This window comes from Mycteria americana, chromosome 11, assembly GCF_035582795.1.
Source record: "Mycteria americana isolate JAX WOST 10 ecotype Jacksonville Zoo and Gardens chromosome 11, USCA_MyAme_1.0, whole genome shotgun sequence".
In the NCBI taxonomy this organism is placed as follows: domain Eukaryota; kingdom Metazoa; phylum Chordata; class Aves; order Ciconiiformes; family Ciconiidae; genus Mycteria; species Mycteria americana.
This window is the reverse complement of record NC_134375.1, coordinates 18,800,048-18,819,238: the sequence shown is the minus strand read 5'-3', so window position 1 is coordinate 18,819,238 and position 19,191 is coordinate 18,800,048. Positions and strand designations below refer to the sequence as shown.

Here is a 19,191-nt window from a genome sequence, read left to right as displayed (position 1 = left end):
CTTTTCCCTTGCTGTGTTTTTCACTGTCTTAGCTTAATCTTCCTCTTCTATTAACTTTATATTGGCCAGCTGGGAACATGTACAGTTGAGAAAACAGTCAGCATCAACATAAAAAGGTTAATTAAAATGATTAACCTCACCAACAATTCCCTTATGGAAAAATCCTATAGAATGTAATAGAAAGTGATACATTTACTATGTAGTATTTAAACTGTCAGAGAAAATTCCTTAGCAGGGAGGTAATTCCCTATTAAATTCTATAACTTTTTAGAGTATTCTCCACAAAACCTTGTTGAATTATCTGTATTAAATTCTACAGCATTTGGCATAAATGTTTCAATGCTAATAACTTCTAAAAATAATGTTGTAGCGATGCAGGGATGTAGAGTTTGACGTAAGGCTTTTCAGAAGCGGGGGGTTATTTTTTAGGAGTGACCTACAATAGTACAGCAGTGATGTTATACAATTTCTAAATGCAAAAAAAGGTAAAACAAAATTATATTAAATCAACCTAACATGTAAGTAATGCTGCTTTTCCAGTTATGACTTAGGCTGAACTGATCCTGCCCGCTGTGTAATCAGAAGTCCCCTGCTTACTGGAGCTGACAGACAGAATTAGGGGAAGCGCACACTTTAATGTGGTTTTTTATTTCTGTGATAGAAATGGAACTATGAAAATTCTATTAGGGCCAGCTGAGAGTTTTGCTTGATTCCTCTTTGTCTTTGCTCAGCACATCTCCTTGAATGTAGTGTGCTTCTCCTTATGGAGCGGGAGGGAGAGAGAAGCAATAGTTATTTGGGAGTGTCATGTGGATATAAAAGCTATAAAACGTTCGAGGTTTTAGTATACTTTGCACTTTTAAAATGTAAATGCTGGGGAAGATATCAAAATTGCTATGCAAGTCCTTTGTGAAACGTCTGCATAATGCTCAACTCTGTTACATCTGCTGTTTGTATAGCATTTCTCTTGATAATTTTTCTCTGTCACTTAGCTCGTGATCTTTGTAGCAGCTGTGAGCTCCTAATGACTTTCCCTCTTAGGCAGGTTCTGTACTGTTATTTTTAAAGCCTGAAGTACAAAGTAATTTGGCACTTCCCCGTATATCCTTGGGGGAAATTGGTTCTGTTTGGTGCGATTTCTGGGACTCGCAAAAGATTTGAATAAGTATAGTTTCTTCCACAACTTTGTAAACTCCAAACATTGATATATTTTTCAAAAATGTGTTTTTAAACTAAGAATATTTTAAACTAAGAGTACTCAACTGTACATTTCTCAACTGTTCTGTTTGGTGTGATTTCTGGGACTCGCAAAAGATTTGAATAAGTATAGTTTCTTCCACAACTTTGTAAACTCCAAACATTGATATATTTTTCAAAAATGTGTTTTTAAACTAAGAATATTTATGCTAGTGATAAAAAGGGGTTTAGCTTTTTCAGGAAGATTGTGGTTAAATAGATACAAAAAAAATATATCTTGGAGGTGGTATCGCACGTGAGTTTTAGTGATTCGGTTTGCAAGACAGTCTCTGAAGCGTGTAACTCTCTAGGACAGTCTGGCCAAGGGGAATAGCTGCTTTTCTCTAGGGTCAGAGAAAAGATCCTCCATGGCCCCATTTCAATAGCCCTGTATTCTGTGGTTGGACAGTGTAAGTCAGGGGGAGGTTAAGGACTAAAAAAATCAATGGGAATTAGGTATCTAACCTACAGCCTCAACTAGACAGAAATCTGCATCTCTAGCTTCGTAAACACCTTGGCAAGCCTGGCCTCTTTCTGCTTTGTAAACGTATATATATATGTGGATACAACCTTTTATCTTTTTCACTATATCGTGGGCTGTTAATCAGTGTCCAAGCAGTGGTATTTAAAGCACTCGCTGTTATCTTCAGAGATCTATTTTATTTATATTTTATAAAAGGCATCTCTCTGCAGAGAACTAACAAAAGGTCAGTGCCAAACTTAAATGTCAGAAACCCTGTTTTGAGAGGTTATAAGCAGATAAGTTGTCCGGCGGTCAAAGGCTTCTGTTGAAGTGGGTTTTGTGCTTAGTTTCTTACACCGCACTGGCCACTCTTGCCTTTGAGGGACTCTGTCTTCCCTTCCCAAGAGGGAACAGAGTGAGGCATCACAGGGGATGCAGCCAGAAGACGGACAGACTGCTGGTCAGAGGGGACAGTTGGCCCTTCAGAGGGGACAGTTGGCCCTCAGGGTGCCCAGAGTGTGTCTGTCACCAAGTCTGTGGAGAGGAGCATAACCGCACACCAGGGAGCAGCTAACACGGCTCAATTTAAGCAGACCGTGTCATACAGGACAATACTTTGTGTTCAATCCAGCAGTTAAGATATCGATATTTGAAACATGGTTTCTGTAAGCTGTTGCAAAAGGAGATAAAGCTTAAATTTTTTTGGACTGATACATTTTCTATGCAAATAATTTTTATGCCTAGGAAGTGCAGCGCTGTACGGCCGACATGAACATCACCGCAGAGCATTCCAACCACCCCGACAACAAGCACAAGAACAGATATATCAACATCCTAGCCTGTAAGTAAGCACAATGAATCAACCTGAAAAGGCACTCTCCTCTCACACTGTGCCTGTGCGTGACTGGAAAAGGCAGGTGGCTTCAAGTTACGCTATTGCACAATAACGAATAAACACGTGAAAGTGTCTCACATGTGAAAGAGAGATCATTTCCCTACTAGAGGCAGTGGATGCTTTGACTTCTCTGGGGCCAGGATTTCACTCCAGCTTTTGTTTTAAAATATTTTGCAGTTTGATGGTCCAAGTGTAGTTTTTGAAGTATCAGTTTGGTATGAAATTTTGTGGAGGAGTAACTGGGATAAATTGATGATCAGAGCTCTTCTGAAAACTGGCCTAAGGGAAGTACATGGTGGAGCAAAGAGTTTTATTGATGATCCCTGGGATTCCCTTATAATCCCAAAGGTGCTAAATCTTACAGAGTGTATCTGCTGTATTTCAAGCTGCTTCAGCTGTGTGTATGACTTGGACAAACAGTGATCTTTGTAGCACAGTGCAGGCTTTGCCTGTATTCCTCTGAGAACTGCAAATCTGGACTCTGCTCTAGAATGCAGATTATTGCAGGTCTGGGATGGAAATGCGGTAACTTTTTCCATGTCATTCTCTGATGTGGAACGAATGGCAGATAGAGCAGTCACTGTGGTTCAGGAACAAAGATGGAGAGCCGCTGATAAAAAGTTCACAATGTTCATAAACATTGCGATAAATCTTGAATGTTTCTGATGGCATAGGAAGGAAATGCATGTCTCTAACAGATTCTCAGAATTCATCAAGGTGCCGGCTGAGGACCAATTCCCAGACCTGTAAAAGACTTGCTGTGTGGCCTTGGGCAAGGGGATTCATTGCAATTGTCCCAACTCTGATTTCAGACATAGATGTCTGGTCCCTCTAGGCACAGACAGAGAAGTACCATTGGAGGAGAACTGGAGCAGGCACTCCAGTCCTCCAGATTGCCCCTGGAGGAACCTCTCTCTCTCCATTGGTGCTCAAGGCAGGCAACTGAAACCAGGTTCTTCATGCTTAAAGTTAGCCCACGTGTCTCATCTCTGCGTGTGTTGGAAGCACCACCCAGCCCAATGCTGCTGCCTAGGAGCAGAAGGACTGTAACTTTTTTCTGATTTAAGCCAAAGTCGAGCGTTTGGGTGGAACAAAAAGAGAAGCTAAAGAGCATGACCTAAAGTCTATCCTCTTAGTGTGATGAGGGTGGTGAAGGAGCGAGGACATTCACTCAGCTCCCAGAGCCCGCAGAGCTGTCTGAGCCCAGCACCGAGTGGAGGATAATGAGCTCAGACACTGAGCCAAGCAAAGGCAGCTTCACTGCCTGCGAGAGCTGAGCCGGTGTCTCTGCGTGGTGTTACGCAGCCCTGTGGGGTGCCCTGGCTCTTTGAATCGCACTACACTGTGTGATGTGGATGATCCTAGAGATCGTGCTCCTGAGGCTCCAGTGCCCTTTAAAGAGCAGCTGTCCCAGCACGAACCACGTACTTTAAGGGATGTGAAGCCTGAGGACCTGCTACCATGAGCAGATGACCAAGAACGGGTACTCCCACCTCCCCCTTGACTCCAATCCAAGGCCAATTTCTTCTGTGTATTAATAAGGGCTACTTCAATACCTAGGAAATGGGATGGTTACCTGCAGTTCTGCACTGTGTTTCCTTAATGCTTCTCTGTTCTGTTTTTCATCCTGCAGATGATCACAGCAGGGTGAAGCTAAGGCCTTTACCAGGAAAAGATTCTAAGCACAGTGACTACATTAATGCTAATTATGTCGATGTAAGTAGCTTGAATTGTTTTTTCTTCTCTAACTCTGATTCCTTCCACAAGGAGGAAGTATTGCCACTTGTGAAGTGGTCGTGTTTTCCAACTTCACCTGATAATTTTGCTACAAATTCCTTGCTATTCTGAATGAGAAAGGCGCCTTTCTTTGTTACCTTTAAAATATTAATATGTCTGCCATGATATTGCTTTCATCTCACTTGGCATTATGGTTTTCTTTGAAGGGTTACAACAAAGCAAAAGCCTACATTGCTACCCAGGGACCTTTAAAGTCTACCTTTGAAGATTTCTGGAGGATGATTTGGGAACAAAATACTGGAATCATTGTCATGATCACAAACCTTGTTGAAAAAGGAAGAGTAAGAGATTTTCTAGTTTGTTAGCAGTTGCTCCTTACCATCTCCCAGAATCACGTGGGCAGAATTTCTTTTTAAATGGATTGGGATGATATATATTGATGTATAATATATAACTAACGTAACAGAGGGATACATAGCTAGCCATGATTTTACTTTTTTAAAAACTCTAAACACAAATATAAAGAAGCAGCTCAAACCCTTAGCCAACCCACCCAACTATGTCTTTGTTCAGAGGAAATGCGATCAGTACTGGCCGTCAGAGAACAGCGAGGAGTATGGCAACATAATCGTCACGCTGAAGAGCACAAACGTTCATGCCTGCTACACTGTGCGCCGCTTCACAGTCAGGAACACAAAGATGAAAAAAGTGAGTAAAGCCTTCCCTGCTCTCATCCAGATGCCTTCTGGCTTGTGTAGGATATAAGGCACACAGGAGCAAAGCTCAGCGTTTGCATAGGCAACTTGAAGTAGCAGGCGGATGGGAAATAAGTAAGCAAAGCCAGGATTACAAGGAACCTGGTGAAAGGTTTAGCCTGTATTTCTTTTTCTGAAGTTCACTGATGCTTTGGCGTCACAGTTCCCACATGTATTTTTCCTTGAACTCTGTCTCCACCTAGCAGGAGGCAGAGCTGCAGAAGATTTCTTCTGTTAGAGTCCAGCACTTTTTCAGCTGGGCAAGCCAGTAGGATTGAGAATCTTTCTATGCTTCTCTTCCCTAATCTTTCTCTTCTTTCTGCGCACACTTTGCACGCAGGGTCAGAAGGGAAACCCCAAAGGGCGGCAGAACGAGAGAACGGTTATTCAGTATCACTACACTCAGTGGCCTGACATGGGCGTGCCAGAGTACGCTCTGCCTGTGCTAACCTTCGTTAGGAGATCCTCCGCAGCCAGAACCCTGGACATGGGACCAGTGGTGGTGCACTGCAGGTATGATGGGTGTGATTAACTACTTCATGGCAAGCATACCTACTGCACAGCGTGTGCTCTTACGTGCCAGCTAAGACAAACGCCCTGACTTATTAACACAGAAGGAGTGTGCCAGCCCCATGGAGTGCAGGTAGCCATGAGCTTGCTTTGCCTACATCTTAAGACAGCTCCAATGCAAAAGCTTCCCAGTTGCATTAGCAAAACCCTGTGTCATGATACTGAGCTGCTGAGCATTGCACTGATGTGGTTGTGCAGTTCCTTGTGCAAAGCTTGTTTGTAGCCTGCCCATTCCGTGCGTGGGCAGGGCAGGATCACCTCTGCTGGCAACCAGCCACGTGAACGGACAGACACCTGGACATGCGATTGCCACTGAACCACGCTCACATTCACCAGCACTTGCAGTCAACAGAGGATTTCCCTTAAATGAGTTAAGGGATGTGGTCTTCATCACTGTGTGTGAGGGGGCTGTACAGCACCATAGCGAAGAGGAGAGGATGATGGGGGTTAGAGCTCCTTCCTGAGCAGGAATTGAGAAGCTCTGAAGAGTTCCCCTCTCCACCCTCTCTGTTGGGCCCAGGACCGCCCTCCTCCCCTTCAAGGAGTCCTGCCTCCACAGGATTAGCCCCCTCTTATGCCTTTCCATAGTGCTGGTACCACTTGCATTTCCAGAGCAGGATTACAACTCCACTGTGAAGCTTAAGCCTTACCTCGAGACGGAAGCCAACCAGGGCAGCCCCGCAGCCTGGAGCAACCTTGGTGGTCTGGGATGGCAGCAGTTTGGCATAGGGTGGATCCCTATATGGCTTCTTCTAGCCAACAGCAGTAACAACAGCAGTGGAGACAGGAGAGCCAAGTGTCAGACTGTGAAATATATACCTGGTAAAATTCCCAGAAACCCAAAATATTTTGTTTAGAAACTTTCATGGTTGGGGCTAGCAGGGAAATGAAAGTCTATGAACAGGAGTATTTGCTTAGTTCTGTTCTGCTGTTGTGAACATTTACTGTGGTCTGGCTGTATTACATTGGTTTTTCTTATGTCTTCTGTAGTGCCGGTGTTGGCAGAACTGGTACCTACATTGTGATAGACAGTATGCTGCAACAGATTAAAGACAAAAGCACAGTTAATGTCCTGGGTTTCCTGAAACATATCAGGACACAGCGCAACTACCTCGTCCAGACAGAGGTAAAGATTGCAGTGGGGTTGAATTTAAAGCCATGTTCATTTTTACGTTGTAATCAAAAAGAAAATGGATTTTGCAGTTACATCCCTGTAAAAACTGAATATATCACGAGGCATTTTTTGCACTGGAATGTCTCTCTCTTTCTAGACCAGAAACTTCAGATTTTGCTTTTGACTTATTTAGTTGTACGTGCTACACTTGTAAATGTTTATTCTGGATTTGGCAGTATTTGCATGGGTGGCTTGTTTTGCACACCCTTCCCTTTAGTGTGCTCTACCCCTTGGTTAAAGCCAGCTGTTTAGTTTATTCCAAGTGCCTACGTGACATGCTGTTGTTTTTCTAGGAGCAGTACATTTTTATTCATGATGCCTTGTTGGAAGCCATCCTTGGGAAGGAGACTGAAGTATCTGCAAACCAGCTGCACAGTTATGTTAACAGCATCCTCATACCTGGAATAGGAGGGAAGACACGACTAGAAAAACAGTTCAAGGTAAGGCTTACTGCCATCCAGAGGGACTTAATTTCCCTACTCTCTTTTGTATGTCCTGTCTTCACTGTCAGTTGTCACAGATAAGGAACTAAATCAGAACGCTTGATTAGCACAGCATCTTCAGAAGTTTGGTCCTCAACAGTCTTAGCTACACTGCTGGAAATCAGCGCTAACACTCTTGAAGTCAGAGGTGAGAAGAGGGTCATGGGCACTGGTTTGGAGTCTGCTGCCGGTCTCCCTGTTCCCAAGGGGGCTTGGATGTTCCTGAGTCTGTGGTTAGCTTAGCTGGAAGTCTTCCTCCAAACTGTGGCTCCCGTGCACATATGTGGAGAAAGACATGAAAATAGGTTCTTAGCACCACCTACTATTTCAGCACTGGATAAAGAATTAAAAATGTTTTAAGACCAGGAAACACAATATGCCTTTCTCATTGCTAATAACTACATTTGCTGCTTTTCCCTGCTATGTTATAGCTGCTTTCATCCTGGCCAAAGGAAATTTTTTTTTGCCCAGATCTCCTATTTGAAACCTAAGATTTTCTGATTGCATTTTATGTGAATGCATTTAAAAATATTTTGTGAGACTATGTATCATAAGAAGATTATACGTGACATCTGTTTTCACAGCTAAACTCACTCAGTTAATAACTACCTAAGGAACTGAAACTGTTAAATTATACCAGGTGCCAAGCTATTCAAAAAATGAACAGGCTCTTCTCTGAATTCACTTGTAGAAAACTCATTACTTCTCCATCAGTCAAGACATTCCAGATGCTTAATTACTAAATTAAAGAAACAAGCGCAAGTGCGCGCACACGCGCACAAAATGCAGCAGGAGGAGAAGATTTCTTATTAAAAAGAAGTGTTGCACTTTTACAAACAATACTAAATTATATGTCTAAAGATGTTTTCTGATGACTCATGGCAAAATTTCAAAAACTTAAGTGCCATTTTCAGAAATTACTTTCTCTGCCAACGTTGCACAGGTATTTAGAAACCCCATAACTTGTAATGGGGCTTATGCCAGTACGTAGATGAGTTGAGTGCTATCTTGTTTAGAGTGCATTTGAAACTGGGACGTGACCAGCAGCAATTATTAAATCTTTCTCTCATTTCTGCTGCTACCACAGAGCCAGCAGAAAATAACTTGTGCTCATGCCCTGGTACAGGAGTTTACATTCAACCATCTAAGAGTAAAATTATGCTGAGTAATGAGTTGCTAGTGCAGGAGATGAAAAAGCCACCTTTACCCTCTTTGCTCTGGTAGCGTTTCCCCATATGCTGGGGGAACACTCAAATACAAATCTGCCTCCCTGACTTTTCTTTGTGCCTCACAAGCAGCCCAGAATGAAGCTGGCAGACCAGAGAATGTAACCACGGCCTCGGATCTCAGATGCCAGCATGGTGGGTTCCCCAAAGGCCTGGCAGAAAAAGACATCCTGCAGGAACGAAACAGCTTTTATTTTAGAAGAAAACATTAAAGTTTTGTTGTTGTTTTATTTTGCTAGCTTTTCTTCCTTGAGACCTGCTTCTGACTGAATATATCTGCAAGTCTTTGAAATATATTCTTAAAGATAACTAAATGTAGTGTTCTGTGAAAATACATTTTGATGGAACTTCATTTTCAGGATGTTTCGAAGCTGAGAGCTGCAGAGGTCTTTTTATCCATTAAACATGTTGTATGAAAAGGATGATTTCCATTGGCATCTTGAGTACTTCAAACAAGTTTAACAATGCAGTTTATTCTTCTACTGATGCATCTTCGCAGGAGTTGGCAAAGAAACCTCCTCTCTTCATTTAGAGTGCTGTGAGGACTGACTTACTACTTTATTCTCTTTCAGCTGGTTACACAGTGTAATGCAAAATATGTGGAATGCTTCAGTGCTCAGAAAGACTGCAACAAAGAGAAGAACAGGAACTCATCAGTCGTGCCGTGTAAGATCACATCTTCGGTTTGATTACTGCCTAGCATAACTTTTTGTACTGAATTCTCCCGGTGTTATGCATGAAAAGGCATAGCCACTAGGAAGGAGAAATGTAATCTTTTGTTCAGACCCAGCTGTCTTGTCTTTCAGAATTATCCTGATGAAACTGAACAAAAGAAAATAGTTACAGTGTCAGCCAGATATACTCGCCAAGTGAAATGTTAATTTGAAGTACTTAAGAATTTGAATAATTAGGTAGGGGATAAATGTATGGAATACTGAGAGAATTACTTTGATACCACTCCCAGCTCAGGTGAGATCTCCCGGTGTGATTGGCACAAGTTGTTTGTAATTCAGCTACTACACTCAATTCTGTGTGTGAGCCTTCCCCAGATTTGAGGGTATTTAGTGCCCGAGGACACAGTTTCACAGTCATTAATATGGAATCTGTGCGTGGTTGCCAAGCAGTATGAGTTTGCACCAGACCAAGCATGGGCACATCACTCCCATCACATTACCCAGAGTACAGGACATACAGGACAGATGATAGCTGGCACAAAGCAATAATGGCACAGATACGGTCCATCATGAAGTTTGTTAATAAAAAGGGAAGTCCTCAGGATAGATCTTAGAAACAGATGTGAACAGGGCAGAAATAGTCGCTATGACTTTGCCCTTTGCGTCACGTAGCTGCAGTGGTTTCAGTTGGGCGCTTGGGGCCTGTCAGTTGGTTTGAGGATGTTGTTGAACCCAGCCCTCAAACACGGAGAAGCGTAGATCTGCTGAAGAACACACACGCGCTTCTGGGTGGTTACCCGTTACGGAAGGGGTTTGTCTCTGGAGGTTCTCTCACCCTCCAGCTGAGAGGAGTGAGTGATGGTAGTGCTACGCAGTGGTAGGGAAAACAAAATAAATCAGCTGGGTTTGTGTGCTGCTGGAGACAAATGGAATGCTACAGTCAAGAATTACCTGAAATCCCCTGTTATCACTGCATATACTGTTATTTGGTAATTCAGCCTGCTGTGAAAATCTTTGCTATAGTAAAATTTGATTCCTGAAATTACTTTGTCCTTGTGGGAATATTGTGCAACATTCTCTTTTATATCCTGTGTTAGCAGGCAATGCTTTAACGCAGTTAAAGTGCTGGCCTGCTCCTGCGGGAGATGGGAGCTGCACAGTGTTTGGTTTGTTAACGTCTGAGAAATTCTTACTTTCTGCATTGTGCCATGACCAGACTTTGATCTTTTTTTTTTTCCCCTCTCTGTTTTTTTTAATCTTATAGCTGAGCGTGCTAGAGTGGGCTTGGCACCGCTGCCTGGAATGAAGGGAACAGATTACATTAATGCCTCTTATATCATGGTGAGGAAGCCAACACCTAATTACAAAGTAAAATCAATTCTAAGGTGCTAAATACCAGATGCCTATAATTGTCTTAATTCTGTCTGTAATGGCTGTGTATTAACAGATGAGATTTTAACACCTTCCCCATAATGTAAAGCTATTAACTGTGTTTTATTAAAGATTGTTGCCTAAAAAAATTAAATACAAGATGCATTTAGATGGAATGTGTATTTCCATGAGATACAGTCAAATAAATACTGGGATTTAGAGTAAAGGAAAACAACAGGGACTCTGCAGAATGGAAATGGAGTTATAAAATTATAGTCTGTGTGAAAATATTGTGGAATAAAATGAAATAAGGTCATTATGTGTCCCCAAAGATGAAAATAATGCTTTAAAAGTATTGAAGGCAGTAAGTAACTGCGTGGTTTGTTTTGCTGCAAAAGGGCTACTACAGGAGTAACGAGTTCATCATAACCCAACATCCACTGCCACATACGACTAAAGATTTCTGGCGAATGATCTGGGATCACAATGCACAGATCATCGTCATGCTGCCGGACAACCAGAGCCTGGTGAGTTAAACGTGTCCCTCCCTGCGCGGCAGCGCAGTCACTTAGCCCAGCTGGGCACCAGCGTAGGGTCACTTAGTTGCATGCTACGGCTATTTTCTGGTTGAAAGCAAAGCCGATTTTCGAGCCACCTTCTCAAACTTTGCCATAAGCTTGTTACAAAAAGACAAGTTCCGAGATGTGGGGCACGTTTTTTTGCTCTCTCCTTCTGCCCTCACTCCTGGGAAAGACATCTTGAGCTGGATGGACCACAGTGCTCACAGGCAGCACACCAGTGATGACAACCTCTGCGAAGTCCCTGAGGGCTGCCTGGCTGGTGGGATGCAAGGCACTGAGGTTACTGGGTGACCAGGGCCATGGGTAAGGACTTTGAGAGGAGCAGAAATACGACGCAGGGACAGTAGGATAGTTGCTTATTTGCCCAGGGGGCTTAAGGCTCAGGCCATGCAAGACTACGGCTATGGAAGGTTACAAATGCTATTTTTTATGAAAGTAAAAAGCAAACATGTATGTTAATTTAAGTGGAAATAAAGAGACAGAGAGAGAAGGAGACACAGGTGAAGTGCTAATCCCTACTTCCAGATTTACTAGCACGTCTCAAGAGGGTGCGCTGAAAAGGATTAAGAACTAAACAGTTCGTTTTTTCATGCACGCATCACTGAGGTGAATAGACGATTGTAGCTGAGAGTGGGAGAGAAACCACCTTCATTACAGCAGGAAAATAGCAGTCACGAGGGGCTGCTAAAGAGGCAGCAGTCGATACGCTTCCTGTGTGCGGCACGATGAAAGGGATTGCAGGCGCTGCAAGGCGAAGAGCATTCAGAGAAATCCGATCAAATCGGAAAGCACTAATGAAATGAAAGTGTGTCAGGTGGAAATGAAGAGGCTGATCTTGTCTTTACAAGTACATGAAATAGCTCTGCAGAACAATAGTGATTAAAGTGTAAAGGAGGAACACTGGACTCAGCCACATCCTTTGCAAGGATGCCTGGTCCCTGCTTTCACCTTCACCATTCCCAGGGCGAGGCTGGACGAGGGCAGTAGCATCCATGTCTTGGCTCAGTGTTTGGTGTGGGTTGTTGGCTAGCAAGGAGGGCTGGCACGGGACTGAGACTGTGTCAAGGTGCTGAACGTGTAATGCCAAAGGACAAGATTATAATGCACAGTACTGCTGCACGAGGATCTGTCACCTGGCAGGACAGGTCACTTCCCCAGCGTTCAGCAATATTACACTGCTTGCTGGCATCTCTGCACACTGAAGGCAGAATTTTCAAAGCACCCAGAGGACTTGGGACCCTAAGTCCCATTTTCAGAATAAATACTTAAGGCCCAAATCTCACCAGTATCTTGTACATCATGTGCATCAAGGCTCCAAGCCCACAGAAATAAGCCTGGTTTTAGAGACATGCTCCCGGCCGCAGCAGGATCAAGTGGGCTCGTAGCTCATGTTTTCTCATGAGTAAAACACGGGTTGTTCAGAGACGCAGGCGTGCAGTGCCGTGCATGCTGACAGGGTAGCTTCTGTGCTTAAGCTGCAGGGACAATAGATCCCTGAAGCCAGGAGGAGAAATAAGCTTCGCTGTATGTGATGACAGAGCCTAATTTCTTTTCTCTGCAGTGAATTAGGAATGCACAGTTATTTTTTAAAGAACAGTTTTGACAATATTTTATCTACACCCTGTCAGTTAGGCTACTTCAGCACTGAGCTTCTTCCACCATTCACAGTCTCACTGAGATTTTATAGTGTCCCTTCAGTAGAGGAGTTTTGCTGGAGGATTTGCATTAAGTTAAGCCAGTGGTTTTTTCAAGGCTAAGAATATTTGGGTTTCTTGCTTTCTCCTCACTCCTCCTCTTGCTCCTAAAAATTCAACCCTACATAAGTATCTATCAGTCTTCTACCTAGACCTGATCCGTAGACCTTCTATTGATACCCTTGAGTTTTGGATTAGGCCACAATAAATACAAATTAAAAATAATAAGCAATTAATTTTTAAAGGTCAATGAGTTTTTTTCTAAACAGATATCTGACTTTCATGCAAAACTAGGCAGGAAACATGTAGGCAGGAGGTAATAAAGCCTGGGATACAATACAAAGGTTAAGTATGAGTGAGCTAAGATAACCATTTCCCTATGAAACCAATTAAAAAGCAGACATTACCTGTTTGGACACACAAAGGAAGGATCTGGCAGGCTTACTGCCTACTGTAATAGTGAATCTGTTTTAGACAGAAATGTTTTTTAAAGGTCAGCTCCCGATCATCTCTATCAAACCAATTTTTTGATCCACTGGATTTTTCAGTCATACACAAGGTATGCGAAAGGCTGCAGTAGTGTGTTGTTTCATTCTTCCAGGCAGAAGATGAGTTTGTGTACTGGCCAAGTCGCGAGGAATCCATGAACTGTGAGGCCTTTACTGTGACCCTTATCAGCAAAGACAGACTGTGCCTCTCTAACGAAGAGCAAATTATCATCCATGACTTTATCCTTGAAGCTACCCAGGTAAAATAAAACTCCAAATGTGGGTCTTGGCTTTTCCCCAAAATGTTATTGATGTCATTTAAAAGTGGAAGAAGAAATGTTCAGAAACCGTTTTGAAAAGGATTTACTTGTAAATGCATGTGCATGCAGGTTGCTCACAGGGGAAGGGTATTCTCATGGGCTCCTTCTCCCTCTCACATCTTCTACTTCCAGGTAGATTCCTCTAGCTAGTGAGACCATAGTATTAGTTGATTGTCTTACTTGAAAGTGAAGACATTGGGTTTTCATTTTGAAATCATACAAGTAGATTGAATTGTACTTTGTAAAGTACACCAAGATTTATTGTCCTATTTCTGCTTATAAAATTCAGCATTTATAGTTTAATTGTTTGGGGGTCTTAATTAAGGGGTTTTACTTAAGCACGTTTCTTTTGAGCTATAAACCTGCCTCTAGTTTGCTACCAGGATTGCAGCTGGATTTTGCAGCAAAACATTAGGTTGCAAGCCCTTTTAAATTTGAATTCCTTGGTTGCTCTTCTCTTGTTTGGCTTTTGAGCTGTAAGGGCTCTGAGAGAAGGTTTATATGGATATAAGCCCTCAACTCAAATACAAAATGTATCAGTTAAACATTTTGTTAAAGTTGCATTATTTTAGCACATTCACTATTACAGAGATGCTAGAGCTGTGCGTCTGTCTTCTTCATTCTATATAAACTCTTTGGAGGAAGAAAGTATCTCTTCAGTTTGTAGTGAGGCTCTTCCCTCTTTCTACCTGGAGTGGATAAATATGAAACTAAAGTAGCTAATGCCCAGGCTGGTTTTTCATTGCAGGATGACTACGTTCTGGAAGTCCGCCACTTTCAGTGTCCTAAATGGCCAAACCCAGACGCTCCCATAAGCAGTACCTTTGAACTTATCAATGTAATCAAGGAAGAGGCCTTAACAAGAGATGGCCCCACCATAGTTCATGATGAGTATGTCATCTCTTTTCTCCCATTTATGTGCAGGTTGTACAAGGAGTTACTCAGCTACAGGACACTTGTTAGGATTGATGTCCATTCTTGCATGGAGTGGATGGGGTTTAGCGGTCTTGGGAACAGGATCAGAATATTTAAACTTCCAGGGATGAGGGTTCAGTTAGCAACTGAGGCCAAATACATTTTGCTTAGTGTCGTTTTTATGTTGGTTGTAGTCTTAGGTGGACTCAGAAAGTGAAGCTGTGTTTGCTTTGTAATCATTTGGGGTTCTTCTGCACCTGGAATTATCCCAAACAAATCCTACAACCTGTTTCAGAACCCAGCAGAGCCCTGGTTTAGATAAGGCTCTGAGCAGCCCAATACGGGCTTATGGAAACCAGTTTCAAAACAGCCCTGAGCTCCTGGCTAGCAGCTCAGCTTTAATGTGCCATGTAAGACAGAACAAGCTCGGCTCAGCTGTGTCTCAGGACGAGCAGCAGAAGTATCTTGTGACAAAGGGCCCAGGTTTTCTGAGAGCAGATTTATTTTTCCTCCTTCTGCTTCCCCAAAAACACTCCAAGGAGCCCATATGGTGCCAAGTGGGAGGGAGGGAGCCCACTAACACAGGACCAGCATGCCCCAACACTTGTCTCTTTTGTAGTGCAGTGGTGAGCATTGTCTTGCCAGCTATGCTTGAATGCCCAATTATAAAGGGTGCTAAATATTGCATTGCATATTATTACTTTGCACACATTGCGGAGCTGCAAAATACCATTATAGTGAAGCTGGAGCCCGGGTCTAACAGGATGTCTTTGGAGGGAGTGTTTCCTGGTGGGCAGAGCGCTTCCCGGAGTCATTCTGCCGTTAAAATCCCAAGGAAGCCCAATTGCTGACACTGCTTGAGTTTCCCTTAGAGCGAACACCAAGCCAGCATAAACAACTGCTATACCTGCAACGCCCCCGCACCGGAGTCCATCAGACCTTTTGTCATTGCTACAAAACAGAGTTAGGGGGAAAGTCTTGGAAATCTTCACCTTTTGTGCAAAAACGTTATTCCCATACTCTGGTATTTCAGTGGTCAGATCAGCCTTTGTGCTGATGTGCAATTGCATGCTGGTATCTGCCGCTGCTGAAAGAGCTTTCACTTTATGTGGGTGTGTTGCTGCTGCAACAGGTTTTTCCCAATAGACTCCTGCAAATAGTGCCTTGGGCTGCAGCAAGTAGTTTTTCTCCCACCACCTCTTGCCTTGCTAATGTACAGTGTAAGCTCTGTTGCCTTTTGCCAGCACTGATTAATTCTCGGCTAGTTTTAATATTCATGCTTTGGGTAGTCTGAAGTGAGGTTTTGCTACTCTTGCAGTATTTAAGATTATGTTTTACAAAATTAGAACCATTATTGATTTGGGCATTTCATGCTAGACCAAAAAAAAAAAAAAATCAAAATCGCATTCCTAACAGTGCTGAGTCATTCTTTCTGTAAATTGCTTTTTTGGTTTATTTGTCATATTCAATGATTTTATTTTTATGCTTAATACATAATGTGGATTCTGCTTTTCATTGGAGCCTAAGCAAATGTAGCTGAAAATGAAAATTTCCCTTTACTACATGCAACAACTATATCACATAATCCACTAATAATTACAACTGCAGATTAATTCCAAATATATGAATTTGCAGATACTAAATACATGTGGTATTTAGGAGGTACGTGGTGGGATGAACTTGATAACAACATTTCAAAGAAGTTCAGAAATTCCAACTCAAGATGGTTGTCAAGATTTTTAAATATAACTGCCCATATGTAGGCAACTAGATAAAGATTTGCTGCATAATTTTCTGTGAGAAAAGCCTTCAGATTGTTGGGAGCTGGAGGTTATCAGCCCAAGTAAAAATGAGGCCGTTAGACCCTCAGAGGCATTTAGTTGTGTCTCACCAGGCACAAGCATTGGCCACTTTGTCCACAGTCCCTGTAGATGATCAGTCACAGCCATCTATATAGTTCTGCAGAAGCTCTGTTTCTTCTTCTGTAGACTTTTCATCAAATATAGCAGATCTATTGTGATCTGATTTCTGTTTCCCATTTCTAGGCAAAATGAGTTTGCAAAAATCATACGAAATTAAGTCAGCATATGTCTTGATTTCCACAGGAATGTTGTAAAAAATCCTAGTGTTAATCTTATGATACCAGATGGCATTGCAGCACTTGCCGATTATTTAAGCTTCCATGTACAGCTCTCCAAACGGTTTACGGAGCAAGTCGGCACGAATGTCCCCTTTTACAGGTGGGGACATTTAGACACAGACTTTCTCAAAGTCACGGAGCAAACCCATAGCAAAGCCGGGACAGAACTGCAGTCTCCTGTGTACTGGGAGAGCAGAGGACGGTTGAGGCTCCTCAGGAGCAGTTATGAGCCCCCGGCGCTTAGGATCCTCTATCCCATGTCCTGCAACTGCACGCATGATTCAAGTACACCCACAGATTTAGCAGCAGTAAGATTTCTACCTGACTGGTATCTCAAGGACACATTGATTCATGCTCCTGACGAATAACCGTTGCTCGGGTTCTTATTAAATGACAGCACAGCTCAACTCTTCAGAATCTGTAATGTCTCTGGGGTGCCCAACTCAGGGATGTTGCCTTTTGCCAATGAATCAGACCTAAGGAAGACTTTGAGATGTGCCCCATTTACTTGTGAGCACCTCATATCCGTGTTAGTTTTCTGTAATTGTCAGATGTGGAGGAAGAGGCAAAGTCTCATTTCTTTCTAATCGTTTATGTTTTGCTTGAGCTCCCACTAATGAATTTAAAATACGCTCAGCTATAATGCAGATGCTTTCAGTACATGTGGCATGTGGATTTCAGTGTTATACTCTGCAGGCTGGGTACTTTTAAATGGCTCATGTTCTTCTGCTGGTACAGTTCTTTGTATTGAATACTGCAGATATCCTGAGATGACTGGTGTACCATCAAATTTCTTCTCTAAATTAAAATGACTAAAAATTAGCCAGTATAAAACAAGCATTTAATAGATACAAAGATGAACTACAGTAATCAAATAAGACTATATCGACATTTTCATGGCTCTGTGTGGGTGCCCAGGTATGTTTCTGAGTATCTTATCGTTTTGGTGTGGTTTTTCAGGTATGGAGCTGTGTCAGCGGGAACGCTCTGTGCCCTTACCACTCTGTCCCAGCAGCTGGAGAATGAAAATGCTGTCGATGTTTTCCAGGTGGCAAAGATGATAAATCTTATGCGGCCTGGAGTATTTACAGACATTGTAAGTCTTTAAATGGAATATAAATGGATGGTTTACAAGGTTTTCATCTGAGACCAAAAGCATGAACTAAAACACACATTCTGTACGTTATCAAGCCCTACTGCATCTGCTACCAAGCTGAATTTGCATCTGGGCTTTTTTTGTATAGTTGTCATTTTTTTATAAACCTCAAACCCACACTGTAAGTCTCTGATTTGCAGTTAAGCTTATTTGTCATACAGTTAGGGGGCCACTGCACAGGCAGCCCTAGCAGAGAAGGACCTTTCAGCTTGTCATCATCCCCCTGCCAGACCTGTAAGTTAAGCTGTGCTTATTTAAACCTGGCACGTTGTGATCTGAAGGGATGCAGCAGGGCAGGTAGAGCTGCAGGGAGATAAAGCTTCAACAGAGGGGCTCTTCGCTCGGTGTGCAGCGAGAGCAGCACCCTTGTCTCGGTGTGCGTGGCTCTGCCGGTACAAGGGAACGACCTGGCGCTGAGCTGTGGGCTCGGGTATTGTCCTGCCCTCCTGTAGTGTTTAATAATATATCAGGAATAATATAATCTACCCAAAACTGGAATTTTGGGTTGACAAGGTTAAACTAGATTAACAGAGGTAATTGCTCTCTAAGTCTTTTTCTTTGCTATACGTATATGTCTAGTAATGAGCATGCGTTACCTTCCCTGGAAATGCCAAATTTAAGTGCCACTCGCTTCTGTACACTGAAAGGATTGAAATAACTTTTCTTTTCTTTTCCAGGAACAGTACCAGTTTCTTTATAAGGCAATGCTAAGCTTGGTCAGCACTAAGGAAAATGGAAACGGTCCCATGACACTGGACAAAAATGGTGCTGTGATGGCCAGTGACGAATCTGATCCCGCAGAAAGCATGGAGTCTCTTGTCTAATTGGAAACCTGAAAAGGCACTTAATTTGTAGAACTTCTGAAGACTGAGTGAACTTTTTTGAGGCCTTTTTTGCCAGACTCTAGGTTATACAATAACCCAATTACTTTTTTACACTGATAAAAGTTTTGATATTTATTTTTTGCCATTTTATGTCTTAATGGTATCCTACTGAGCATTTGCACCTCTGTTTATTTCACACAGTGAAACGCAATTTTATCTAGTTTGCACTATATGATCAGTGTTACTGCCTATAATATTCTAATACAAGACAAGCCCTGATGTGACATTCCATGACAACAAACATACGCTTTTTCTGTTTTGTTTAAATGCAGTGAAGTTTTGCTAACTACAGTGACCCTCAAATCTTAAATCTTGAATGCTAGGCCAGATGGATTCTTTCTACGACAGATACTGTACCCCTTCATACCATATTTATTATTTTAATGATCATGTCATAGTTTTGGTAACGGTATTCTGCATTCCAGTGGAG

The 19,191-nt window shown here is 42.5% G+C and overlaps 1 protein-coding gene across 1 annotated transcript in view; it reads left to right on the top strand.

The window, feature by feature from the left end:
- The window catches only part of PTPRG (protein tyrosine phosphatase receptor type G), a 412,947-nt gene extending 394,111 nt beyond the window's left edge, over nucleotides 1-18,836 (top strand). Inside the window, exons 16-29 of the mRNA XM_075514168.1 lie at nucleotides 2,444-2,540; nucleotides 4,228-4,310; nucleotides 4,538-4,672; nucleotides 4,905-5,039; nucleotides 5,427-5,599; nucleotides 6,647-6,782; nucleotides 7,124-7,270; nucleotides 9,111-9,204; nucleotides 10,477-10,553; nucleotides 10,982-11,110; nucleotides 13,460-13,606; nucleotides 14,415-14,557; nucleotides 17,682-17,817; nucleotides 18,555-18,836. Coding sequence (XP_075370283.1) covers nucleotides 2,444-2,540; nucleotides 4,228-4,310; nucleotides 4,538-4,672; nucleotides 4,905-5,039; nucleotides 5,427-5,599; nucleotides 6,647-6,782; nucleotides 7,124-7,270; nucleotides 9,111-9,204; nucleotides 10,477-10,553; nucleotides 10,982-11,110; nucleotides 13,460-13,606; nucleotides 14,415-14,557; nucleotides 17,682-17,817; nucleotides 18,555-18,701 — 1,779 coding nt within the window. The 3' untranslated portion in view covers nucleotides 18,702-18,836. The remainder of the gene's footprint in view (nucleotides 1-2,443; nucleotides 2,541-4,227; nucleotides 4,311-4,537; nucleotides 4,673-4,904; nucleotides 5,040-5,426; nucleotides 5,600-6,646; nucleotides 6,783-7,123; nucleotides 7,271-9,110; nucleotides 9,205-10,476; nucleotides 10,554-10,981; nucleotides 11,111-13,459; nucleotides 13,607-14,414; nucleotides 14,558-17,681; nucleotides 17,818-18,554) is intronic.
- Nucleotides 18,837-19,191: the final 355 nt, after the last annotated feature.